This window comes from Fusarium musae, chromosome 2 (assembly GCF_019915245.1).
Source record: "Fusarium musae strain F31 chromosome 2, whole genome shotgun sequence".
Taxonomy (NCBI): domain Eukaryota; kingdom Fungi; phylum Ascomycota; class Sordariomycetes; order Hypocreales; family Nectriaceae; genus Fusarium; species Fusarium musae.
In genome coordinates, this window is record NC_058388.1 from 1898683 (window position 1) to 1926175 (window position 27493).

The following is a 27493-nucleotide window of genomic DNA, read 5'->3' on the forward strand; positions in this document are numbered from 1 at the left end:
CGAATGAGCGAGTGTGTAAGAGGTTGATGGTACCCTATTATTAGAACTTTTGAATATCAAATGCAATGCGGGGCTGGAGCAAGCGAGCGAGTGATCGACGGCCAGTTACCAGGCCTGCATCATCATGAACTGGTCTCCATGATGGTTTAGATGCAGAATGAAGGGTTCCTATATAGGACATCTGGCTGTTATTACTGTTACATTCACAAACTTTAGAACTACATCACAGGGCACAGGTCATCGGTAGCAATGGGAAACTCTGATGAACGAACGCCCTGGATGAAAAGAAGAAACAGGATGATCCGCGTTCGCCAATCATACATGGCTTTGGCCCTGTTGAGATTTCCCCGGAAATACCGCGACGAGGGTCACCCTGCATCCAGGTTTTCGTCATATGTACCACAGAAACACACCATGGCGCAAGGGATGCATCCCCTGCTTCCAGAGCACCTTGCTTGCGAAATACTTTGTTCGGCGTACAGATGAAGGGCCATCATGCTAACTAAAGTAACTAGTAGAATCCAGACACTGAAAGTGGCCTTAGCGAAAAGGCTCGGTAAACCCGGAAGATCCGCTAGGAGCAAATTAAGGCTGAATAACACTGGAATTCACAGTCAAGCAAGTCTATGAATGTGCCGCCCAGCAGCTTGGAAAAGCAAGGGCCAGATTCAATTTCATTGGCAGTCAGACACGGGTCGGATGGAAATGGGCTATCTGAAAAAAGGAATTAATAAATATGTTCTGAGTGATTTGTATTGAGCGGTTTGATGTCGCAGATAAGTAGGTGAGGTAGTATGACTATGAGCATGGGGACAATAGGTAAGGCTAGGAAAAGTAACATGCCCGACGCGAACTTGAAACTAAGACAAGGGCAGTATTAATAAGACTTAGAAAAAAACAGTCTCGCACTGAGTCGTATGAGATGTCTTTCAGCAAACTAGTAAGGAGGGCCAATGCCAAACAACAAACAATGGGCAGGAGAACAAAGGCATTTTCGTTGAAAAGAGTGTTTGATGACCTCAGCGGGGCTTTTTTCAGGGTCTGGTCTATCAGAGACAAAGCAAGGAACTTCTGGAAGCAAGGGAGACAAGAGCATGGAGGTCAAAGTGTCTCATGAGGTGGTTGCGATATAGCAACCAGAGCGAAACGAGCAGAATAATCAGGGCCGCAGCAGGTGATTCCGAGTCACTGAACAGGCCCGTGCTGGGTCCCAACTCTGAGCTTCAAAGTCATTTCTTTGTTTTTCCTGCATCGTCTTTCAAAACCAAGGCGTCATTTGCTTGTACTGACATGTATGTATTGCTGTGCATGAGGGAGCCAGCCACTGATGGAGGTAGGGGTCTGTCACTTTGAGATCCATACCTTGGTACTTTACCTGACGTCGAAAAAAAGAAGGGTACCGGCAGCGCACCTTAAAGTTACATGTATCTTGACTTCCACATCCTCTGAAATCTCGGTGTAGAAGCCTCACAACTAACAACGAGTGCCAACTTTGTCTGCCGCGTTTGTCCCTCCCATGTCATCGGGGACGAAGAGGGATTTCCAAGTGGCTGACTCAAAAATGTATGGGGAACCAGGATATAAGCGGAAAGAAGATGAAACAGTAACCGGGATCTGGGATGCTCGTGCTTTCGTGGCATGCGTCCATGCTCGGTATTTGCTGCGAATTCCAAAATATTCAGCTGCTTATTGACCTCCTTCATTTTCAGCCCAGACAGCCAATCTAATTATTGCCATGCTGTCCTGGTCGGTTCATCACAATTGGAGAGTCATTCCTTGACCTCAGGACCTATCCCCTGTCTGAGTACGCTTTCATCGATCATGAGTGACCGCTCTGACAAGATTTCACAGTTTACGTTGAGAACGCCAGAGTGAATGATTCGCCGTTGCTATTTACTCTTGTCAATGCCGACTCTCCAATACAACCTCATGTCAACAAATAACAAACTTGGTCTCACAACTCAAAATTTATCATCTTGGATTAGATCGATGAATCTAATGCCAATAAGGTTAGAGTCAGGTACCCGATCCCAGTGTCCAATGAAGGCGTCAGCAGTTAGATTAAAAGAGGGCTTCTCGGCTCTTAATGGCACACGCTTTACAGTGTGGTTGCGTGGAGGCAGCGGGGAAGACAGAGGCTTCATTGGCATGACTAGGCCTCAATCATACTAGCCAGAAGAAATAGGGCTTGAGGGCTTGAGTTTTTTGTCCTATGGGCTAGGCGATCGATGCCCATTCGGGAGTTGAGTTTTGGAAACCGTTGGACTTTGCTTGTAGTGGAAGCTGGGAGAGAGACCAGGACATGCCAGAAGGACAAGTAAGCTTGCGAGAGTAGCTAAGGTGGTGAAATCACAATGTCATCTCCTTGTGTGTATGGCTCCGGTGAAACCCTCTCTGCAAAGGGCACAGCCAAGTAATGCTGGCATTTACTTATGTCTGCCGACATACTACCTAATATTTAGAATAATGCGAGAATTGAAAACTCATCCAGACATCCAACTCCTACAGTATTAACAAAACCAGCTGTTTAACCCACTTTGACCAGCTTCTCCACCCGTCACTCCATCACTAGGCCCAGGGCATTAGATTCGGAGATACTTGGAGTAAAGAAGAAGCGAAAGGAAGAATGGGCTTACTGTACAAGGTCAGGCTGGCTCCATGACTTGCATAAGAGAAGTCAGCCACGTTGGCGAGCCTCTTCCTCATAATCTCAATCTCACACAGCCTTCGGGCATCGAATTGTGGAGGGGAAGGGTTCCTAGTCAAACTGCCCCCTTCCTCAGGTAAACCTGACCAACGAGCATCCAAACAGGGCTTGAAAACGAAAGGTTGCGCGGTGCGATGCTATTCTTGCGGGTGCGCCGTGTCTGAGAGTCGCCAGCTTGTAAGAGAGTTGACGGGGGTATGTATAAGACACCCATGTCTAGGGCCGGCCACTTGCTAACGACACGGAACACAGCCTATGGTCAGTTAGTAAGGTGAATCCACTCAGAGCATCATTCCCGGCTTGCTTTTTCACCAAGTCTCCATCGTGTGAGTGAATGCAGTGCCTCTTCTTAGCGGTGTCCTGTGCTGCTGGCCTGCACTCTCTTCGACTCAGACGGGTCTGCCACACCAGACCAGCCAACGTCGGCATCCACAAGTTCGTTTTACTTTTACTTTTACTTTTACTTTTATTCTTGGCCTTTGCTCGTTTCTCTTCGTTACTTCTTTCCCACCTTCAGGTCTTCACCCGCTCGTTTCAATATCGTCCATCCTTGACTTATACCGACCGAAGTCTCGTGATTATTGCTTCAATACTCAGGCTAATAATTGCAAAACAAGACAGACTGCAATATATTACCTAGAGTAATACACTCTTTCGGACCCGATTTTATATCACTTACATTCTTTCGCCAACCCGTGGTGTTGGTTCGGTTTACTGGCTTGGTTCGATTCATACCGAGCAAGCTTGGATATCAGCAACGAAATATCCCATAACTAACAAGCACTTACCAAAGTGACTTAGACGCTCCTCTCTCTGGTTCGCAAATTAGTGCCGTTCAACATATATACCGCCGTCTATTATCGTTTATCAACAACCATATCATAGTCGCACTGTCGAACCAAGGTCGATGAAGCATAGCCAATCCAGATTATGCAGTGCCACTCAACGTTGCGAGCATTACGAGAAACAAGATTAATCTTCAACGATCTACGGGAAGCAAAGAACGCTTGCTTAGTTCGAGGTTAGCCACCTACCAGCTGTCGTACTGGGGCTTTGCAACTACGCAACATCGTCTTCGCCAACGTTCAGGAACAATGCGGCGCACCCTATCAATCGTTCTGGGCTCATTGGCCCTACTCGTTACAGTGGCCGTGATAGCAGTCCTTATTGTTCTCACTATTCATACACCCAAAGAATCAAGTGGCCGAACACTCTCGAGAGTTTCTGTTGCCCTCGAGGTTGTGATTCTTGTTATTCTCTGTTGGTTCGCTTCCACATATGTTTCAACTTCCTTCCGACGATGGTCAACACGATGCCTGGGTGTTGACTTTGGCGCTTGTCTTTTGTCAATACTATTTGCTACTGTTGCGACAGTGGCTACTCTCATTCAATTCAGCAAATCTAAATTCGAAAATGAGGATCGGTTCACAGGCTCGAGTAAGAGCAGTCTTCTCGTGGGCCTGTCCGCTAGTCTTGGGGTGTGCTTCTTCCTTCAAGCCGGCTTCTTAGCTGTTCATTTCTTCCTTACGCGGCAAAGCGACCAGAAGGCATTTTCACTCCACACTCTAGAGGAGGACCGAGGCCTGCCATCATTCCGATCCAAGACGTCTCTGAAGTCGATCCCCTATAGTCACACAGCTTCAGATCATGAGACAGCCCCCAGGATGATGAACTCGATGGACTCTCAAACACCCACCCCATCTATACGCGGACGTTCCAGGTCCGGTACTTCAACTTCAATCAAGGTTCAGCTTTCAAATGCCATTCGGTCTGCGACTGTCAGAAGTCACGTGTCGTCAAGTGAGTTTCGACGACCTATATCGACCGACTCGACAATATATCAGTCGAGTGAAGATGTTTTTGACACCTGGGACACATCATCTGTTGATACAAACAACCGCCAAGTGGTTATGGAAGCTGCAACTCCTCCTCAGCAAACCCAAGGCCATTTTCTCGAGACAATTCCTGGTAGCCCTTCACCAAGCAGGACGTCCACACCGAACAACGATATGCCTCTGGAGCCGCCGAGGATCCGCATACGAAGCCGAAGCTTCAGTCCGGTAACTATAACACGTGAGCAAATGAGCGCTCAAACGTCGAGGACCGATCTCCCTGAGCCGTCCCTGAGTGAATCTCATATCCACCCGCTCTTCCGATCCGACTCGCCTACGCCGCCCCCAATGGCTACGCCTGGCACGGTTGTCTTGGCCTCACCCAACGCTGGACAAGTCATCGCACATCGCCAGAGTGTACGGTCTCTGCGGTCTGCCTCTGTAACAGTGGGCCCAAGCCCCCTCAGCCATCGGGATGAGCATGAGAGCATTAGGGAGGAGCAAGAGTCCGAGACAGACTCCCTAACGACAATTGACCGGCCACTCACCCCTCCCATCCCCGAGTGGGTTATGGGCGCTGGCGCTCGATCAAGTTGGTCGGACTATAAGAACCGCAAGTCAAAAATTGACAATGACAATGAAGATGATGGAGAAAGTACGAAGCAGGAGAAGAACTAACGATGTCACTCTGACTGAGTGACAGTATAATGATAAAATGAGCAGGGGCATGTGAAAACAGCGGGCACTATGATATGGACAGACTCCATTTTCTTATCTTTTTTTATCCTTTCAGACGCCACCGGATGGTGGACTCAAGAGTTCCGTACAGACCTGGTGGAACAGACTGAGAAGGATTTGTTGTATATCAATGAAAATAGCGAGGCGCTTTTATGACTTGACCAATTGCGCTAGAGGCGCCAGGATGGACGACGGAGATGCATTGTAAGGTAGAACAAAAGCTACAAAGCTTAGAAGCAATATCAAACACTTGTTAAAAGAACCAGAGGATATTCATCTTGGATAATGTGAGGAATCCTTCCATGCAGGTATTGGAGTCAAGAGGCAGAGACGGGAATCTCATAAAGGCTCCAGTCTTTGTTCTTCAAGCTTTTTAAAGCATAACAGGTTTTTACATCTCGAATCACTGGGATGTAGTGCAAGACTGTCTCAAAGAAAATCCCGGTGTTCCTCCACGTGGCGAGGTTATTTGTGTGGGATATCTAATAGAATTCTCTGTTACGTGTTACAAACTTCCATCACTGGCTCGGTCCCCGAAAAAGCTTTTCCTATAGCAATGCCTAGACATTAAGTTGGGCGACGTCAAACCCAGAGCATGCACGATAGGTGTATTTCAGGGACGGCCATGTCTTTGGCTCTCATCAACAGAAGGGCGCTCCAACCTAATTTCAAAATGAAGAACTCTAGGCGTAATTTTGCATACGGGTGTTCCAAGCAGAAACTCTGCTTCTGTGCCTACCTAGTACTGGCTCTCTCTCTCTCTCTCTCTCTTGCTCACAGTCTACTGATCAACACAGCCCTAGAGCCTCTGATAAAGGTAGCTCTTATTCTCAGGCAGCAGGACGCGCGCCTTCTAGCCATTTGGTAGCCTGGAGTGGCTGACAAAGGTACACTAGACTGCTTTTGGTGGTGGCTGGCTTGAAAGCAACTCAGAGACTCATGCCCCACCTTTTCCCTCAGCCAAACGTCAACTTCGTCCAGGCTGTGAACTACTAAGCTTTCCTCCAACACACTTCTATATCTACGTCGACGATTTTATTTTCTCCTACCCGACCTCTCTCCCACATATTCTCCCCCTCAGCAACAAATCTTCGATCTTGACTCATCGACTCAACTCTACTGCTGCTGCTGCACCGAGCGAGACGACTCTATCTAAATCATCAGGTCGCACTTTGCCTCCCACCTCCCCACCTCAAAGCGACAGAGTCTTCGCCCATCATGAAGGTCACCTTCAAGGTACGTCATGATTCATGCGCCTCTGAATCTGCGTTAATGAGCTTGATTTCTCGAGCTCGTTTTCATTCTCTTGGAAGTTGACTAAACGAATTTCAGGATCTCAAGCAACAAAAGTTTACACTCGACGTCGAGCCTTCTGAGCTGGTATGCCTGCCCCGCGTTGGCACTTGTAATATATGCGCAAATCATTTAGCCAGCTAATACACCCGATAGATTTCTGCCGTTAAAGAAAAGATCTCAGCTGAGAAAGGATGGGAGCCCAAGTTGCAGAAGCTGATCTACTCTGGTACTTTGTTAACTCTTCTGTCGCACTACATGGTCGCTGACGTTATGCCAAGGCAAGATTCTGAAGGATGAAGAGACTGTTGGCTCCTACAACATTGAGGAGAAGGGCTTTGTGGTCTGCATGGTGAATAAGGTATGGGATAATGACTCCTTGGTAGGAGCTTACTGACAGCTCGCAATAGCCTAAGCCCAAACCCGAACCCAAGGCGGCCGAATCCAGTGCTCCTCCTGCCACACCCGCACAACCTGTTGCCAACACACCTGCGGCCCCTGCGGCACCTGCGCAATCTTCATCTCATCAGGCTGCTGTCCCCGCGACACCTACTCCTCAGCGCTCTACGGATGCTGGAACTGGTGCTCAAGCTGAGGAGCCTTCTGGCCTTGCTATGGGATCCCAACGCTCCGAGGCGATCGCAAACATGGAGGCCATGGGCTTTGAAAGAAGCCAGATCGAAGCGGCCATGCGCGCTGCCTTCAACAACCCTGACCGTGCTGTCGAGTATCTTCTTAATGTTCGTCTTGAATATTCCGGGCTGTCGTGAGCGACGATTGCTTACTTGGTTTATATTAGGGCATTCCCGACAATATCCGACAAGAGCAGCAGCAGCGCGAGGCTGCTCCTCAGGCTCTTGCTTCACAACCAGCTCAACCCGCTGCTTCCGCCCAAGGTGCCTCTGATGAGGGTGGCGTGAATTTGTTCGATCTTGCTGCTCAACGTGGAGGTTCTGGTGGCCGAGGAGGAAGTGGAGGGCACCAGGCGGCGGCTGCCGCAGCGGCTGCAGCAGCAGCTGGACAAGGTGGCGATTTGGGTAACCTCGACTTTCTGCGACACAATGCTCAATTCCAGCAACTCCGCCAGGTTGTTCAGCAACAACCGCAGATGCTCGAGCCAATTCTCCAGCAGCTCGGAGCGGGCAATCCTCAATTGGCCGAGTTGATTGCTACAAATCCAGACCAATTTCTCCAGCTTCTCGGTGAATATGCTGATGATGACACCCCCCTACCCCCTGGGGCTCAGGCCATTTCGGTGACAGAGGAGGAACGAGATGCTATCGAGAGGGTGAGCTTCTCATTTCGATACGGCCCTGAAACTGAATCACTGACATACATTAGTTGTGCCGCCTAGGATTCGATAGAGATCAGGCCATACAGGCCTATTTTGCCTGCGACAAGAACGAAGAACTGGCTGCTAACTTCCTCTTTGACCAACCGGAGGACGACGAGCCTGCCCCTAACAACAACAACTAAGAGCAGATGAGCTGTGCAGAACAATACGCGTTACGATTATGAACCGAAGGAGAGGGGACAAAACCAGGCATTCTCTGTGGAATAATCATCTGGCGACGGCGACGGACCAGGGATAGGACAACAGAAGAGGATCATGAAAAGAATGCAGCCATTGGTCCTAGCTAATAGAGCAGGCATAAGTGGTGGTTTTGATCTTAGAAAGCTCCTATTTTATTACACTGTGAAAATCAACACCTGATGTGAGGTGGGTAGGCAACTGAGGATTGTTCAGCTATCTCTTTCCGTACCGTATCGTGTTATAGTGATTACCTTGATTGAATAGTATGATGGGGCGTAAAATTCAGAGAATACGAATTATGCTGAATCTTACTGCTGTTCATAGGATAACAACTCAAGCTTCATAGCCTAAACACCAGAATAATTCGAGCCTCTGCACCAAGAGGGGGAGGGATAAATTAGGCCTGGTGATCAAAGGGTATCATAAGTTTGTTCTATAAGCCCAAAAATATTCTAAGCCTTGATTGGATATCTTTCCAAACCTCAAACCTCAAGTACCTATCCAGCTATCGTTTCTGAAATGGCACAACTCACAAGCTGTGTCACCCATTTTTGTCTAACGTTCAAACAATCCGATGAGTGTCAGATGGTATTCCATATCTTGAGTATTGTTGGGGGTAGTTTTATGCCCTTGGTACTATAGCATGAGTGATGCGCTCTGGAGCCGCCGTTGCGCAGTCAGTCATCGACATGTCTAGCCCCAGGCACTAGGAACTCTCATGTCTCTGGCCACACAAGAAGATTCTTTCTCCTTCTTTTGTTTACTTTCTGTGCTTTCCAGCCTTTGAACCGTCTAGGTTGCCTTGTACAGAGATAACCACGAGACTGACTAGCCTTGTACGATCCATGGCCAGGAGTAACTGGCCCCCCTTAGTATTAGTTATTAACATGAGTATACCCCTAATCCCGCTAGTCAAGCTCACACATCTTGCTGAAAGAGTCCTGCTGAGATTTTTTATATCTAGTCACTGATCATCCCTTGGAAGTCTGATCATTACTCCTGTTTTCAAATCCCGCAAGTCTGCATATAATTGCCAGTACTCTTGGTGACCCTGCTACCCCTATTTTTGGATCGCCAACTTTGACTTGACACGGCCCACGGTCTTGTGTTTACGCCCGTTGAAGGTACGAAGCTCCAATCTGTTGAGACGAGAGGCAGGCGTCACTTATCATGATGATATATTTGTTAAGCGGGTTTAAGATTTCACATTGTGTACCTTGCACCAGGAGAATTATTATTCTGCAGAGACTGCTCTCGAAGCTAATTCCGTGTAACCCTTTCTTTCATTCGTGAGCAAATAAAATAAAATAAAAAAAACCCTATGGGTATCATGCCTGTCCCCGTTACGCCGCCCGAATCATGTCCCCGGTTTTGGACGTACTCTTGATCCTGATTTCGGCCTGATTTATGTCCTCTCCCAGCTCAAGCCTCTTGAGCAATGGGTTCACCGTTTAGCCCGTAGGTTACTGCCTGCTTCTTTTTCCTCTTCTTTTTCTTCGCGTCACCTTCGTCGTCGTCCTTGAACAGCTCCTCACGTCTCTTGCGCATGATCTCGGCCTGCTCGTCAGCTCGGCGTTTCTCCTCGGCCTCATATTCTTCCTGGATCTTGCGTTGTTCAGCCTCGATGTCTGCCACTGGCTCAAACTCACTACCGGTGAAAGCCTTATACTCTTCAAGATCGATCTTTACCGTCTTCTCGCCAATGAGAGCAGCGTTGACGCGTTGTGGGCAGTGGCGCTCCTCCCGATTGAATTTGAGTTTGACATGACGCCGCTGCTTGCCCGGGAACATTTTGGAAATCATCTCAAAGTCCGTACCGAGCATACGCAGACCGCGATAGAAGAGTTCTGTCTCTGCGTCGGTCCAGATATTGGGACCCTTAAGTTTGGAGGTGTTCATGAATGAGTTGCTGGTGATGAGGCGCGTGAAGTCGTTTTCTTCGACTGTTTCCATGTCTCCAGCTGCCGCGGCTGCTCGAGCATGTCTATCCACAGCCAACGAGCTTTGGTCGATCACGATCTGCCCATCAACAATACGGAATTGAGGTCCTGAAGGTGCAACCGGAGCTGAAACTGAAGGAGCTGGCGAGGATGCAGCGGGGCTTCCAACCTTCCCTCCTTGGCCACCGTCTTCGGGGGTTGCTGAGCTATCACGTTCGCCGTCAACTCCGAGTTTGATCTTCATTCTTGCCCGCCTCTCTCGTTCTCGTAGCTCATCATGTCTGCTGAATTTCTTTCCAATGTGAAGATCCTTGGTTAAATCAGCCATCTTAAGCTTCTGTAAGTCCACCAGTTGAGATTCTGAATCTTCTGGCGTAACTGAGCGCGCCCGTCTGCTTTTAGGTGTACTTGTACCGCTCTGTGTTGTCCTGCGTTTTCTGGGCTGTCTGGATGCCGTGCCTTGTTCATCGGTTTTCCTCTGACGTTTCTTCGTTTTCGAGCCTCCCTCTTTCTCGGCCTCATCCTGGGGTGCCTGGTTAACCTGCTTCCTGGTTCGTGGTCTACGCGTTGACTCGGGTGCATTCTGCGGTTCTCCTGAGGTCTCTTCAGGTGTATCATTCAAGTCAGTAGCCGGGAGAGATGGTGTATTTGAAAGATCAGTTCCACTTGGGCCTTCCGAATCATCTGGAGTTGGTGTTTGCAGAACAGGAGATGGAACATCATCGGTGATACTTGGGTGAATCTCATTATACTGCGCAGGGGGCGGTTGACTTTGTTCTTGCTCGCTCGAGGTTGTCGCTTGGGCAGCCGTGGTGGGCACTCCGATCGTTTCAGGGTTGCGCTCGGTATTTCGGTTCAATAGCTCACTTTGCTTTTCTTCTGGAGACTTCTCTTGGGCAGACCCTTCAGTTGCAGCATGTTCGTCCGGCTTTGCAGGCTCCTGAATTGTTGATGGTGGGGTAGAAGATTGGCGACCAAGTTCACGAGAATCTTGAATCTGTGATTCAATCGGTGATCTCACGGGTTCCTTCGCCGACGGTGTTTCTAAAGACTGACGGGGCGCATCCTGGTCTTCTGAGTCCCTTAAGTTGTGCGGAAGAGAAGCAGTCGGTGGTGTTTTGAGAGGTTGAGAGGGTACTGGTGCCGCGGGGCGTCGAGCGGCGGGGATCTTGGGTTTGAAGGCAGGCCCTCCTTTCTTTTTGAAAATGGAACTCATAGCGCAAGCGTCTAATCATGCATGTAATGTATGCGATATCCGATATGTTATCTGTGTTGACATTTCCGAACGAATTGCGACAAGAGAACGATTCAGAAACTAAAAAGTACTCGTAGCAAGCAGCCCAGAAAAAGGCAGAGAAAATAAAATGCGGGATGGTGGAGATGCAGTGGGCGAGAATTATCCGCCCATGCAAATCGATAAGAAGAGCTCCACTTTCCGAACGAAGTTAGACTGATACTAATCCCCTTTGAGGTGGAGACGCCGCGCTTCTTGCTCTGCGACTACTCAACTTCGAAATTTCAAACTCCTTACCCGAAGAAACGTTCCATCATCATAACACTCTTCCCCGCGCCATCACTTGATGATCGCTCGCACGTCTTTGCTCGCCACGGGAATTGGCTTGAAAGCGCTCGCACGACCGACCCGTCGCTTTTCTTTGGGAACGCGTCCGCCTTTTTGCCCTATGCCACGCGACTTCTGATGCCTCTCACAACCACGCCCTCTGCTTCCCCTCGTCCATCCACAGTCTCAAAGATGGAGGATCGGAAACGGCCTGCTATCAGCAGTGCCGATGAAATAGCCCCTCCGAGCAAGCGAGTTGCTGTCAATGGCTCCAAGGCTAAAGATGACTCTTCCGACATGAAGGAGGAGAGTTGGATTGAGGTAAGTCACACGACGACATCTCCTATTGCCAACGCTTGAGTATCCGACCATATGTTCCCCCCCCGCACTTTGCCTATCATGCAGACTTCTGTTTCCGGCTTCGTGCCATTCTGTTGGGATGGTCCTGGACGGCATTGCTCACCAAGCCAGTGATGATGCTCGCCTGCTTCTTGCGACAGCGCAATAGTCGGCTCGGAAGTGCATTCGTCATGCACCCAAATGAGAAGCGCCTCCGCACAACCCAAGAAAACATCACGCAACTTGCTCGACGTATGGAGGTGGAAATGTCGCTGACCCAATCATCAGGCCTACACAAAGGGCGCCATCTACCGGCAGATGCAAGAATATAGTCGAAAGGCTTCTACGTACGAGTCGCGCCTCGAGGAACTTCACAAACGATCTGTCCATCACGACGACCATTTGAGACTTATCGATGCTTGGTGGCGACAGGTTTGTCCCACCCTTCTCCAGTCTCCACTATCTGTGGTATAGCTAAACAAAGAAACAGGTGCTTGAGGAAATGGAGCTTCTTTCAGACTCGGAGATCACTTCTACGACACCATCCGGTATGAGATCCTTTGTTCTATTTTGTCAGCCTTGCTTTTTCTAACCCTATTCGCAGATCCTCCATATCTGAGTGGCGTGACTTTCAAGGATCTTCATGAATTCCAGAAACATCTATCCGACAAAGGCAAAACGATCAAATCCAGAGCTGAGGCACTCCTCGGACGATTGGCCTCTTCACGAGGCAAGATTGACCCCGACGCTGCTGTGCTGGAGAATAAGGTTGCAAGTCTGCTGGCAACTCAAAAGGAATACTTGTTCAAATTGGACCGTTTGAAGAGTGAAAAGGACCAGCTCTCTGAACAACTGAATGCCGCGACTTTGCGGTACTTCAAAGCGGAGAAGAAACTAGACCGTGCCAAAAGCTTTCAGGTGCAGAAGCTCGAACAACAAGCATTTGCTAATGCCACCCGCCCTTCTGCATCTGGCGATGGGAGTGCTGAGGCCGGCGAAACAAATGGCAATGCGGGTGAACTGTTGCTCAAGTATGAAGAGGCAACTGCAGCTGCTACCAAGCAAAAGGAACAACTCGATGTCATTTTGGCTGAAATCAAGACCCTTCAGGACGAGAACTCGACTCTTAAAGCGAAGAGAGAGACCTTAACTGATGAAGACTTCATTCGGACCGACGTTTTCAAACAGTTCAAAAACCAGAACGAGGATCTCATCAAACGTATCAACACCCTCGAAGCTACAAACAAACAGCTACGGGAAGAAGCCGAAAAACTACAAGCAGAGCGATCGATGTTCAGAACCCAGCTTGAAGCAGACGCGAATCAGGTGACACAAGAACTTGAAGCGGAGATCATTTCCAGAGATCAAGATCTTGCCCGAGTGCGATCGGCGCGCGATGAATTGCTGGCCGAAACTACGCAGCATAAGGCAAGATTAGAACAGGACCGGGCATCAATCGATCAAGTCAAGGCTCTGGCGTCTGCCAAAGAGGATAGAATTACGGCTTTGGAAGCAAAACTTTCACGCCTTCAACCAAGCGAGGACCAGCAAGCTATTCGCCCGGATATCGAGGCATTGACAATTGATGAACTTCGTCTGCAATACACAAAATTGGAGCGAGATTTCAACTCTATCAACACTGAATTCCCGGCTATGGAAAAGGCATACAAGAAAATAATTCAAATTGCTCAAAAGAAAGCGATGGATACCAGTGCTGTAGAGGAACGCATGGCAATACTAATTGCAGAGAAGAGTAAAGCTGACCAGAAATACTTTGCCGCGCGAAAGGATGCAGACACTCGCAACAACGAGATTCGATCATTACGGCACCAAAACAGCAAGAGCTCGGAAATCATCGCCCAGCTGAAGGACCTCGAATCGCAGAACCGTACCCTACTGGGTAATTTGGATAAACAGTTGACGGATTTCAAACAAGCAAATGCAGCCCTTATGACAGAGAACAAGAAGATGGAAACAGCAAGCCTCGATGCTCTCCGCCGTACTGAGTCTCTGAACAAGCAAGTTGCTGATCTGACAAACCTGGTCAAGTCTAAAGATGCGGCTTCTGCTGTGGTTCGTGAGCGCAATACTATGCAGGAGACTGAGGTGGAGAAGATGAAGGTACGCCTCGAGCATACACAGAAAGATCGCGACAACTGGAAGAATAAGGCATTGAGCAATGCGTCTGAAGAAGAGGAAATGTTACGGGTGAGTGATACAAGAAAAGGAGCCTGTTGTTTTGAACTATTCTAACGCGCTTTCAGACGTTCGCTCTATGCACTATTTGTCGTATCAATTTCAAGAATACGGCGTTGAAGACGTGTGGCCATTTATTCTGCAACCAATGTGTGGATGATCGCATCAGCAACCGCATGCGAAAATGTCCTACATGTTCCCGAGCATTTGACAAGATGGACGTTATGCCCGTCCATCATTGAACGAACGCACCGAGACCGCAATGGAAACAACCTATCTTGCATCTTACTTCTGTTTCTTATATATGCGATACCTCTTTTTCTACTTCTTTAATTGCTTGCGTCAAGCATTGAGCATCCATCCTATTCCTTCAACCATTTGGGGGTGGCTGTTTATGTCCACATTCACCGGACTATGTTGGGCCACTATGATCTGGACAGCGCATCTTGACGGTTTCCTTCTCTGGGCTAGGTGGCTACTCTTGGAAAGTCATCCATGTATTTCTAAACCACTCAGCGGAACACTTGACGAGCCGCTGTATGCATGTATATACTCTTTGTAAAGAAAGGCGGGGGTTGGGGGTTGGGGGTTGGGGGTTGGGGAGATTCTGAGTCAGTGTATGGAATAGCAGGATAAATGGAATGCGTCAAAATTTGTAACTCTGTTACATGTCTCTAGTGGGATAGTTATCTATCGACGACTGGTAGAACCGAAACCAGTGCTCTCATGACGATTTGAATTGTTGGATCCAGATGACGATCCAGAACGACCACCCCATCCAGAACCTCCACGTCCGATGCTGCCATACCCATCGTTGTGGTGATTATGATGGTTTTGCTGATTACGGCTACCAGCCCAATATCCTGCTGCGGCTCCTCCTGCGGCACCACTCCAGAACCCGGGTCTCCAAGTGTCAGATTGCGAAGAAGGCTTAGAACCGGGATATGGAGGTGGAGGGTCATCGCCGTCGGGACCCCATCCTCCAGGTGACCATCCGTCGCGACGGCGACGTGGTCGGTTGGGGTTGCTGCCAGCCTCTTGTGCTCTGTAACACGCTGAGACAAGGATCCAGCCGAGAATAGAGAAAAAAAGAATCGTGAAGAGCAGAGCCCCCCAGTCAGTACCACCTCTGCCGTCATTAAACCATCCTCCGTTGGCGATATTTGGATAACGGCGTTCGCCCTTCCTTGTCAAGGCGACTCTGTATTCGACGCCGCAACTACCCTTTAGAACATAGGGGTCGTCGGGAGAGTTATAACCCTCACAGATTACATCCGTAGTGACAAGCTTGAGCTCTTCTGGAAGTGAAGCAGTACAGCTCCATTGAATATCCTCATCACCCCAGCCGGAGCCTTCATTGGTGCAGCGCATCACATCAACGTCGTAAAGTTCACAGAGCGCCTTCTTGGAGACACAACGCAACTGGGGGATGGCGCCAACACGGCGATGATTGGTCATTGCTCCATTACCGCGGAGGGTGAGAGATCGCACATCAGAAAGCTTGATGGCATCCTTGGGGCGGGCGGCTAGCGCAAAGGCCGGCAGTGCAAGTAGCCAGGCGAGAGAGCCAGGTATCATGGTGTTTTGGGGGGCTATGACACTAAAGTATCGAATATGTGCCCGTATGCTTATCGTGAGATTCTGGTATGGAGAAGGTGGTGAGGTTTTGGGAGTGGTAGGAGTTTGGTTCTGATCTTGGACAGAAGTAGACGTGTTAAGTTGGACACGTGCCGTGGCGATAAGAAGTCTAAAGATGGGCTTGAATGAGATGATGTGGCGATCTGCAGTGAGCTCTGATGATTTGCTCAGAGTCTGTGGTAGCATCCAATGAAAAGACGAGTAGACGATTGTTGCCTAAGGCTTGAAGTAGCAGCCATGAGGGCAAAGCTGGCAAGACTTGTTATTGACAGCCGTAAAGAGCCCTGGCCGCCCGTCATACCAATACAGTTTCGTTTTCGCGAGTCCAGTGTACTCGGTCATTTCGCTAACTATGAACCTCTAATGTCGCCATCATGACATCCAATTTTTCCTAGAACAAAGCCTCACGTTAGCATCTTTCGTTCGAGCGACTTCGGATATAGCAACCTAAATGTAGTGTCGAGTAAAATAGAATAACTAATAGTAATACGTTTTCTATCGCGTTTTATATAGTAATAAGGCACAAAATCCATAACTCTACTTATCCAAAAAGTCACCCGTATCGTGCTCCTGTTCTGTGTTCGTAACCACGGTCCGACAATGTAAGTTTCAACCTTTAACAGAAATCAAGGTAATTTTTTAAATTTTACAGCGTTATGGCATCCGTTATGTATCTTATGTTAAAAATCTTAGAATTAGATGATCATTTACCCATTTGCTGTAACAGCTTCGCTGAACCAATGTATACTCCTATATAAGAACCTACTTCACATATGGTCAGTTCCAGAGCCTCCAGGGTAGATGCGATCCGAACAGGGAGCATCCTCGTTTATCGCCCCATGGCAATGAAACAATCCTTTAATGCGAAACTGTGGAACCTTAACTGAACTTACCTACCAGTATGTAGGCGTTCTCAGGCGTTATAAGAAATATATTATTCATATGCCCTGGGAAACCAGAAAACCTCAGATCTTGAGTTTAGATACAGAGGATGCCCAAGATAAACTTACTAAAGGCTCCCCCAACTCTACGATAGTTTACCTAAATGTTATTATTATTTAGGGTTGAAGCCCATAGTTTTCTTGTTTCCTCTAGAGTTGTGATCAACCTGACGGTTAGAGCGCAATACGAGGAAGCACTGTCATGCTTTATCTCACACGAGTACCCCTTAAGAATACTCGATAGAACGGCTATGGGGTCAACTCGAATGCACCCATTATTGTGTTCAAGTCGATCTGAAACATTCATTGATCAAAGTCAAGTTAGGAATAGCTCTACTGACAAAAGCGGCAGCAGGATGAACCATGCTAGCACAAGCCCCCGGGCAAGGATGTTGATAGCACATGGCCGAGGATGCAAGATCCTTCGCTCTAATGTTAGCCTTGCGCGGGACGTGGAGGGTTTAAATACCCTCATGCAAAAAGAATTCTCAACAACTCAGCCTCCTAGATGATCAGCATTGAGGGTGACATTACAAACCGACAGTGATTTGGTGACTTGGGAATTTACTTTAAAGAATAAGGGGACTGCCCGAGCAGCTTCCCACGCTCCACAGTATCTGTTCTTTCAACAGGAGGTTATTCTGTAGTTGATGAGCAATACCGAGTTGCAGCCACCCATCTTTGCGAATGCGAGAATTGCGAAGCTGTTGGTTATGCCCCGCCATCATAACCAGCCACGCAATCTAGAATTTATCGGATTTAGCAACTAACACCAGTAACGGATAATGACCGGGGTTCGGATTCGGGAGCTCCCGATCACCTCCTAACTCTCATTCTATGCTGACAGTCGGGAACCGGCATCAAGAACTCACCGACCCCCGATGATCATCATCCTGCAATATTGTAACTTTACCCGACGCTTCTGAGGACCACAATCGCTATTGAACGTGATTGTTACTGCTCTTCTCGTTATTATTGTGCAGCATACAGACCCATCTGTGTACCAAAGTGCTACCATACTCGAACCTCAATACCTCATCGAGGTGACATGAATCTGATGCACAACGGCCTGTGCATTGCAATGCTTGCTCCCTGTGATACGGCGCTGGGACATTCAAGATCACTCTGGAACCTGTTGCTTGTGCTCACTGACTACCTATGTATGGCATACCTGAAGCTCGCTTGTGGGACTCTTATTGAAATAACATGATGACATTTGCCTAATCGTGACTACGAGGCGTGCCGAAGTCCCGTGCTTATTATTTACCCGGCTCCGGTTTTCGACTGTCTTTGAAGAAAAGCTCCGAAGACTGGAGGTAATAATAAAAGTGAACCAATAGTGGCAGATTGAAGCGAGCCCGGCGCTGTCCGAAAGCAGCAACCGTTTCGACGGCGCAGAAATGCTCCACAGAAGCTCGGCCGCCTAACCGGTCTCTGTAATGAATAATCTGACTGTCGGTTGGCTGGCGGGAAAAGGCAGGAGATATAAATGTGGGGTAGAGAGTTACAGTACCTATAGCCAACTCAGATAGACGACGAAGTATGTTTGTTTAGTTATTCTATAGAACAATCATCGGGTCCAAAATAAGGCATTTTTTGCTTTGAAAATGTACATCAAAAGAATCAGGACGTAGAGCAATATACAGTTCATATAATTATAGTTATTATTCCCATACTGATAACTTCCAGATGCGAAAGACCTAGTTCCTTGTCATTCCTTTTCAACCTAACCGAGTTGAAGAAGACCTTGAGTAAGCGTTGGATGCATTTTCGCTCCGTAGGATTGATTACCCACCACGGGTTGTCGGACTACTGCGGGAGTCCGAGGGCAGATCCAATGATTCAAGATGTTCAGAGACAGGCAACCAGAGACAATATACGCGGTGAGATGACTCAAACAATCGGTACATATGCAGCTTTTTGACCGGGAGGATTGTACAGTCTCCATCGCAACGGGGTTCTCTGACTCCCAAGACATTGGATGCTGAGATCACACACAGATCAGAGATCCCTGTACTGGACCGGCTTACGGGGTCCTGAATACACCTGAGCATGAGTGACAAGTGACAATGGAACATTCTTCACCCAAGGATGCTCGCCCCCAGGCCCCAATATGCAAGAACCCCATACCGGAGCCGCCAATGAATGGTTAGCGGATCAGACATTCGTTAAGCTGAAAAGGGAAACGAAGCGTAATCATCGATCTCTGGACCAGGCGACTTTTTGTGTCCCGGACCCGCGCCAGTCAAGGGTGTGTAGATGTGTTAGCCCAAGCTCACATATTTAAATAAATTGTCCATTCATCTCGAGTCGCATTTTCTTGTGTTCTCGATCGAGAAATAAACCAGACCCTTCGCACACTGTTTATCACCAACCAACCCAGTCCGTACTGACAGGAGACTGGCAGGAGACTGCTCACCTGGGGCCTCATCGTTACCCGTGCTGCAGCGCATTCGACTTCGACTCTCTATACGAAAATAGATCAACGCTCAATACGCATGATTCGCTAATCTCGACGACAACCATATCAACTCAACACCCACTGGTGTTTCCTTTTCATCCAAGGGTGTTTTTTCACCCCGCCAATAACTTGCTGTACACCTATTCTTCTTGACCACTGTTACGGTCTGGTTCTTCAATAACCACATCATCGTCATGACCAAAATTTCGGAAAGAGCAGCCGCTGCAACAAGCAGCAGCAATCCCTCGCGACCATCGTCGTCAAGCCACAGCGGGAGTGGTTCAACCGACAAAGATACAGCTCGCCCACACTTGAAATCTTCGAGCGACCCCAACAACGAAAAGTTGGACTTGACAAAGGCCGATTCAGCAGTCATTGTGCCTCCCAAGGCAGAGAATATCGAGGATCACTATCGACACTTGCCACCTGACGAAGCCGAGGTGTTGCGACGCCAAGTCGTGAGCCCCGAAGTCAAGCAGGGCGTAGCTGTACTATACAGATATGCCTCCCGCAACGACATATTAATTATTCTCATCTCAGCCCTATGCTCCATTGCTGGTGGCGCGGCGCTTCCTCTAATGACGGTAGTGTTTGGCCGCCTCCAAGCGATTTTCGAGGAATTTTTTGTGAATCGTACCTTAACGAGCAGCGCCTTCAACGACAAATTGGTGGAATTCGTCTTGTACTTTGTCTATTTAGGCATTGGCGAATTCATTGTCGTATACATATCGACTGTTGGGTTTATCTATACTGGAGAGCATCTGGCCGCAAAGATTCGTGAGCATTACCTTGAAAGCTGTTTGAGACAAAATATCGGTTTCTTCGATCAAATTGGTGCTGGCGAAGTGGTCACAAGAATTACATCCGACACGAATCTCATTCAAGACGGCATTTCGGAGAAGGTGTCTCTCACTCTTGCAGCTGTGGCTACGTTCGTCTCGGCCTTCATCATCGGTTTCATCAAGTATTGGAAACTGACTCTGATCCTTTTTTCTACCGTTGTTGCTCTCCTGATCAATATGGGCGGTGGCTCATCCTTCATATTAAAGTATAATCGACAAAGTCTTGAAGCCTATGCCCATGGAGGAAGTCTTGCAGACGAGGTCATCAGTTCAATTCGAAATGCTGTCGCATTTGGGACGCAGGAACGCCTAGCCAGGCAATACGATGCCCATCTCAAGAATGCGGAATATTTCGGGTTTCGTGTCAAAGGCGCTGTCGCTTGCATGATTGCAGGTATGTGTTTCTCCAGGGTGCTGAAGATGCATGCGAATGGCTTCAACCACAACCCACCCATCTTCCACCAACTACTCGAATCTCCAATTACCTTGTATAGAATGAGTTTCTGATCAATTCAGGTATGATGATGGTCCTGTATCTCAACTATGGTCTGGCCTTTTGGCAAGGTAGCAAGATGCTTGTAGACGGTGAAACTTCACTTTCCAACATTCTTACTATCCTTATGGCAGTAATGATAGGCGCCTTCAACTTGGGTAACGTGGCTCCTAATATTCAGGTATGTTGATTCTAGTTTCCCCTAGCCGGGACCTGGCTCTTGTTTGCGGCCTTTCCTGTCGTCAGATTGCGTCTTTGAACATGTACCGCGTGTGCACTATTAAGAAGCTAATCTTGTTCACAGGCTTTTACGAATGCAGTTGCTGCTGCTGCCAAGATCTTCAATACAATCGATCGTGTTTCTCCCCTCGATTCCTCTAGCAATGAGGGTGAGAAGCTAGAGAATATCCAAGGCTCTATCCGGCTCTCAAAAATAAAGCACATCTACCCTTCTCGCCCGGAAGTCACAGTTATGGATGATGTGAGTCTCGAAATTCCGGCCGGCAAGGTGACGGCTCTCGTTGGGGCATCAGGCTCAGGCAAATCTACGATTGTGGGCTTGGTTGAACGATTCTACGATCCTGTGCAAGGCACAGTTTACCTGGATGGACACGATATCTCTAAGCTTAATCTCCGGTGGCTACGACAGCAAATGGCTCTTGTCAGCCAAGAACCCACGCTCTTTGGCACCACTATCTTCAACAACATTCGTCACGGTTTGATCGGCACCAAGTATGAAGATGCGAGCGAGGAAAAGCAGCATGAGTTGGTTATCGAAGCTGCCAAGAAGGCCAACGCGCATGACTTTGTTTCTTCTCTTCCCGAAAAATACGAAACCAACGTCGGAGAACGAGGGTTTCTCCTCTCAGGTGGCCAGAAGCAGCGTATTGCCATCGCTCGCGCCATTGTTTCCGATCCCAAGAGTAAGTCGACTAACTAAAAACACGAGATCCTTGATCAAAGTCCAAGAGACTCTTGGAGTTTGTCCTAAGGTACTCTAGTCTTGCCTAAGTTAAGAAAACCTAAACTTGATACTTAGGCAAGTTTATGGTATCTTAGGATGAACCCAGAACCACTGCCCCCCTCTCCCCGGCGTAGTCGGTGTTCTCTGAACTAACATGATTCTAGTTCTCCTCCTTGACGAAGCAACGAGCGCTCTCGATACCAAGTCAGAAGGTGTTGTGCAGGCTGCCCTTGAGAACGCCTCTGAAGGTCGTACAACTATTACCATTGCTCATCGTCTCTCAACTATTAGAGATGCCCACAACATCGTTGTGATGTCTGATGGACGAATCGTCGAACAAGGGACTCATAACGAACTCCTGGAGAACATGGGCCCATATTCAAAGCTCGTTTCGGCACAGAAAATTGCCGCTGCTGAGACAATGACCCCTGAGGAGCAAGCTGCCATTGATGAGGAGGAGGTATCACTTATGCGGAAGATGACGAGCGAGAAACAGGCTGCAAATATCGCTGACCCTAACGACGATATCGCGGCCAGGCTAGACCGCACGAGCACCACAAAATCCGCATCGAGTCTGGCTCTTCAAGGTCGCAAAGCCGAGGCCGAACAAAAGTATGGCTTGTGGACACTTATCAAACTCATTGCGTCTTTCAACAAGAAGGAATTGGGTTTCATGCTTGTGGGACTGGTGTTCTCTGCTATTTGTGGCGGAGGAAACCCTACGCAAGCTGGTAAGCTGCTAGGTATTCCTTTCAAGTAATGCGTCGTGACTAACTCTGTTCCAGTTTTCTTTGCCAAGCAGATCACAACTCTATCAGCACCCGTGACGGATCAAACCAAGCACCAGATCAAGAAAGATTCTGATTTCTGGAGCGCCATGTATCTCATGCTCGCCTTTGTTCAGCTGTTCGCATTCGTCATTCAAGGTATTTTGTTTGCGAAATGTTCTGAGCGACTAGTCCACAGAGTAAGAGACCGAGCTTTCCGAGCCATGCTTCGTCAAGACGTTGCCTTCTTTGACCGCGATGAGAACACTGCAGGAGCCCTCACTTCATTTCTCTCTACTGAAACAACTCACGTCGCTGGACTGAGCGGCGTGACTCTGGGTACACTGTTAATGGTTGCCACGACACTCATAGCTGCCATTACTCTATCCCTAGCAATTCAGTGGAAGCTTTCACTCGTTTGTATTTCAATGATCCCCGTCCTCTTGGGATGTGGTTTTTTCCGCTTCTGGATCCTCGCTCAATTTCAGCGCCGCTCCAAGGCTGCCTACGACAGCTCTGCTGGGTTTGCCTCCGAGGCAATCTCCGCCATCCGTACCGTCGCCAGTTTGACCCGCGAAGAGGATGTCTTGAAGCAGTACAGACACTCTCTGGCTATACAACAGCGGAAGAGTCTAATCTCTGTCCTGAAGTCCTCTACCCTCTACGCCGCCTCCCAGAGCCTCTTATTCGCATGCTTCGCACTCGCATTCTGGTATGGAGGCAGCCTCCTCTCCAAGTTTGAACTGAGCATGTTCCAATTCTTCCTCTGCATAATGGCAATTATCTTTGGCAGTCAGAGCGCGGGCACTATATTCAGTTTCGCGCCAGATATGGGTAAAGCACATCATGCTGCTGGTGAGCTGAAGAAGTTGTTCGACAGACAGCCTGTTGTTGATACGTGGTCGGATAACGGAGAGCATCTACCTCATGTCGAAGGTACCCTAGAGTTCCGGGACGTCCACTTCCGATATCCTACAAGACCAGAACAGCCTGTCCTTCGTGGCCTGAACCTGACTGTTCGTCCGGGCCAATATATTGCCCTTGTGGGAGCATCAGGCTGCGGCAAATCTACCACCATTGCACTCTTGGAACGATTTTACGATCCCCTTTCTGGCGGCGTGTTCATTGATGGACACGAAATCAGCACATTGAACGTGAATGATTATCGATCACACATCGCGCTTGTCAGTCAGGAACCTACACTTTACCAAGGAACCATCAGGGACAACATCCTTTTGGGTACTGCTCGTGAGGATGTCTCGGATAAAGATATTGAGCATGCGACTCGTGAAGCCAACATCTATGATTTTATTGTGTCGCTTCCCGACGGCTTCAACACCGTTGTTGGTAGTAAGGGCGCGTTATTGTCTGGTGGACAGAAGCAGCGGATTGCCATTGCACGAGCCTTGATCCGAGATCCCAAGATCCTGCTCCTTGACGAAGCCACTTCAGCTTTGGACTCAGAGTCAGAACATGTGGTACAGGCTGCACTAGACAAGGCGGCCAAGGGCCGAACTACTATAGCTGTTGCTCATCGTCTGAGCACCATCCAGAAGGCTGATATTATTTATGTCTTCGACCAAGGGCGTATCGTTGAGGAAGGAACACATTCGGAGCTGATGAAGAAGAATGGACGTTACGCTGAGTTAGTCAACTTGCAGAGCCTCGAGAAGCAGAGTTAAACTGAGGTGGAATTGCGAGACTTTGGTGCATGGTGTCGGCGTTTGGGCGATCTTTTATTAACAGGGACATCCCCCTCTTGAAGAAAGGAGGGCATTTTCTCATTATTATTTGTAATATTTCTGATGTATACCATCTGATCAACCAACTCTTTTCAAAAATTCAAATGCCATACTACAGACGTGCGTCAGAAAACAAGATAACTCCAACACTAAATTCATCAAGGAACCCGCTAAGACTTTAGTAGTTTACCTAAGTATTTGTATAATTAAGATCGATATCCTAAGACTCATTGCATCTCATCGAGGAGCGTTCAGAAAGCCGCCACATGGCTGTCGCGTGCAACAGCACATCCAAGACAGGGAGGAACAATAGGGAATGAAAAAGGTCTCGAGCATGACAGCTGGAACTATAAACTCTCGGCGGTTGGATGAACCATACTGGGAGTTCTGGAAAGATGATGATGGCTGACGGGTACAAACAGCGGATAACCGCATTGTTTACCTATGTTCTCTAACCTCACTAGCGGTAGACGCGGCCACAAATAACCAGCCACTCGTTTATGTTTATGTCCCGCGGTAGCGGTGAATGTGGTGATGATGGGTCCCTGATTGTTTTAGACACAATTGTCTCTGCTAACTTTAGACATGGCACGGTAGCCAACAGCTGAAAGTGCGGGAATGGAAAACTCGATATGGTATTGGGTCTGACACACTTTTGGATAGAAGTCATCTTTGTAATATTTAGACAAGATACCAATGAATCGCGTTATTCATCTTTGAGAGTCGCTTGATGACCAAGACCCAACACATCTCACATCGCATCAGAGGCTAGAGTTTAGCTAGGGCAGGGATTCCTTGGCAGGGGAGCAAAGCTGTTCATTGGAGAAGGCTAAGAAGCCAAGGAAATTACTTTAGGCGTTGCAGAAACCATGCAAGGTACGCGAGAAGCTATATCTGGTCACGGTGGAGATTGAGGCGACGTTTAGAGGAATTCAACTTGGCCTCAGGGAGTAAGAAAACTTGCGACCGTTAACCAAGCAGTCAGGGTGCAAAAAATAAAAATGAAACCAAGAATTCTTGTCTAAAGTACCAAGTTATACTCATCGCTCAGGGGGCCTGTCTTAGCTTTGGGCCAGAGAATCGCTGATTAAATCAACATCACCTGAGTATCCGGCAACGGGTAGAACCATTCCGGCACTGGCCTGAAGCTGACGAGGGCCATCTCAGTTGAGGAAACGAAACATTACGACGGAATGAAACGAAACGGTGAGAATGAATGAACAATCTTGCAAGTTTTCAGTCGCGTGCATGCATGTATGCGTGAACTGAACTTCAACTGAGAGACCTGATCGAGAATGGATAGTCCCTCCGGAGCACCCACTCAGCGCCCACCATCCACCAATAAACCTTGGAATGAGGTGATGTCCTGAAGCGATCCCACCTACGCTAGAAATCGGTTGTAGATGCTATTTTTTGCCTTGTTGTGGCTGGATCCATGCCTCGGGGAGCAAGAAAACTCAAGACTTGAAAAGAGTGTGCTAAAATAAACTCAGTAAAGAGCCACCTAAGTTTAGGCTAGATTTACCTAAATATATTTTATCACCTCGTGTCAAAGTCCTGAGTTTTCTTTCCTCCCCTGGCCATGGTAATGGTGGCTGGCTGGCCCGTTATGGGGAAGCGAGATTTGACCCTCCCCTTTTCTACGGAGTAGGTAGTCGCCTTTCCTAAGCCTTGCCATCTTTAGCTCGATGTCCGTTTCAACCTGAGAATACCCGTACATGCGGGAACATGCATTTTGGCTTGCGAACAATCAATCGTGTAACCCGGAGAATATGAGAGTGTTGTATCCTTATTACAGTACATGCGCATGCAATACCGCTCGGAGAATGGAGGTCTCCTCTAGGATGGATGCCGGTAGTAAGCGGGCCGGCCGGCTTGAAACATAATTGAGCCCTAGTAACCTAAGAATGTGAATGCCGTGGACGCGTAAGGCGACGAAGGGGGTTTCTCTTCTACAATTGATGTTTTGTGGTTTGTCTGTGTATCAGGAGAGCTCTAGTTATCAGAATGAGTGGCAGTGCATACATACATGGAGCTGGGGGATGGATTATTGGCACACTTTTCACTATACCCTCCTGAACAGTATCGTCGTGCAGCATTCTTTAAACAGTTTCTCTCATTTATACGTACTTGTATTATATAAACTTCGCATTATTATCCAGTTACAGTACACACTCTACACTTTACGTGACACGGTACGGAGTACAGCACACTGCTTCATCAGGCCCAGTCAATAAACCGTCGCGCTAACAGACACTACTGCAAGCCTCAAAGGAGGGTTTAATTATCCTTGCTTTTTCCCGGGTTCAAGCCATGGGTCTCTCTGCTCTTGAATTTGATTGATTCATCAATGCCTGCTCGATCCTGGTCAAAATTGACAAGCATCAAAAGCAAGGCAGGGCCTGGGCTGGAATCGTTTGTCTCCCCTCCGACTTGGCCCGCTAGAGTCAACTCGGCTGTCCTTCTAGGGGTTGTTGCTTTCTTGTCCGGCATCACTGATCCCATTTCCCGTGATATCCACTTAGAATTCTATGCTGGCATCTCTAATCAACTGGTGGGCGCCCTCTTCCTTTCCTTCGTTCTCTTTTTGCTTGCGCAGCAGTTGAGTTACAGACCTCCCTCTACTTCAGGTGCTGTTAGAGCCGCCGCCGATCACTCGTTTCTCGACCCGCCATTCATTCGTTAAACTTGCATCTGTGCTCGTCAACTCCAATACTCCTTTTCGACTTACTCACGACGATCATTTTCAACCCCAGACTCACCTTCAGCTCCAACTGTAACTGCAATATACAGTCACTCGTTCTTTCTTACATTCTGTTCTGTTCCTTTTTGTAAGCACTTGGCCACATCAACCGCTGCCAAATTTGTGCAAGTCTCGAGCACCCAATAGCAATTCTACGGTCATCTCATCTCCCCCCCTGGCAACCAATCCCATCTCGCATTTGGTATATCACGCACCGCATTACACTCGTTCTCGACCATCGAAGCTGCAAAGGACCCCCCGCGAAGGATTCTCATTTATCAATTGACTTCCCACGCATCGGAAGTGTCATCCGACTTGGAACCTTGCAATTGCGCCATGCAACGATATCAATAACAACCCTTCACCGAGAAATTGTTAAATATTGGCTTTCAGCACCAGTCGATTAACTCACTACCGCTACAACTATCGCTTCAGCGTGTGCTTCACTATCCAATACTGACCTACCATCGCCTTTTATCGTGTCAAATTGGGCCCATCGTGGTGAAACGCATTCAATCTTGTGTGATTGTTCTGTGTTGCCAATCCACTTAAAAGGTTGTACACATCGCCATCCATTCGATTGCTGCACATATTTGGGATACGATTTATTACATCTTTGGCGTCCTTCGCCTCGTCGCTCGTTACCATGGTTTCAACATCGTGGCCTCCCTCAACAACAACAACTTGCAGTAGGCCGAAGTCCACCAGCTGCTACCGCGCGCCCCGCTTGCGAAAAGCCTTATCAATTCTCCTACTCTTAGC

At 48.2% G+C, this 27493-nt stretch overlaps 6 protein-coding genes across 6 annotated transcripts; 4 read left to right on the plus strand and 2 right to left on the minus strand.

Annotated features, from left to right (window-relative positions):
• Nucleotides 1-3801: 3801 nt before the first annotated feature.
• Nucleotides 3802-5217, plus strand: J7337_002534 (uncharacterized protein; the record flags this gene model as incomplete). Its single annotated transcript, XM_044820261.1, has 1 exon — nucleotides 3802-5217. The coding sequence occupies one exon, from the start codon at nucleotides 3802-3804 to the stop codon at nucleotides 5215-5217; it is 1416 nt and encodes a 471-aa protein (XP_044684561.1).
• A 1278-nt stretch (nucleotides 5218-6495) lies between these two features.
• On the plus strand, nucleotides 6496-8046 carry J7337_002535 (uncharacterized protein; the record flags this gene model as incomplete). The annotated part of the gene is made up of 7 exons (XM_044820262.1): nucleotides 6496-6513; nucleotides 6610-6657; nucleotides 6727-6799; nucleotides 6852-6931; nucleotides 6981-7310; nucleotides 7370-7858; nucleotides 7912-8046. 7 exons carry the CDS (start codon nucleotides 6496-6498, stop codon nucleotides 8044-8046), a joined length of 1173 nt encoding a protein of 390 aa, XP_044684562.1.
• A 1480-nt stretch (nucleotides 8047-9526) lies between these two features.
• J7337_002536 (uncharacterized protein) lies at nucleotides 9527-11260 on the minus strand (the record flags this gene model as incomplete). Its single annotated transcript, XM_044820263.1, has 1 exon — nucleotides 9527-11260. The coding sequence occupies one exon, from the start codon at nucleotides 11258-11260 to the stop codon at nucleotides 9527-9529; it is 1734 nt and encodes a 577-aa protein (XP_044684563.1).
• A 537-nt stretch (nucleotides 11261-11797) lies between these two features.
• Nucleotides 11798-14382, plus strand: BRE1 (E3 ubiquitin-protein ligase bre1; the record flags this gene model as incomplete). Its single annotated transcript, XM_044820264.1, has 5 exons — nucleotides 11798-11926; nucleotides 12233-12376; nucleotides 12435-12492; nucleotides 12549-14152; nucleotides 14209-14382. The coding sequence occupies 5 exons, from the start codon at nucleotides 11798-11800 to the stop codon at nucleotides 14380-14382; spliced, it is 2109 nt and encodes a 702-aa protein (XP_044684564.1).
• Nucleotides 14383-14830: 448 nt separating this feature from the next.
• J7337_002538 (uncharacterized protein) lies at nucleotides 14831-15718 on the minus strand (the record flags this gene model as incomplete). The annotated part of the gene is made up of 1 exon (XM_044820265.1): nucleotides 14831-15718. The coding sequence occupies one exon, from the start codon at nucleotides 15716-15718 to the stop codon at nucleotides 14831-14833; it is 888 nt and encodes a 295-aa protein (XP_044684565.1).
• A 3656-nt stretch (nucleotides 15719-19374) lies between these two features.
• J7337_002539 (uncharacterized protein) lies at nucleotides 19375-23928 on the plus strand (the record flags this gene model as incomplete). Its single annotated transcript, XM_044820266.1, has 5 exons — nucleotides 19375-20416; nucleotides 20539-20696; nucleotides 20820-21438; nucleotides 21644-22210; nucleotides 22265-23928. The coding sequence occupies 5 exons, from the start codon at nucleotides 19375-19377 to the stop codon at nucleotides 23926-23928; spliced, it is 4050 nt and encodes a 1349-aa protein (XP_044684566.1).
• Nucleotides 23929-27493: the final 3565 nt, after the last annotated feature.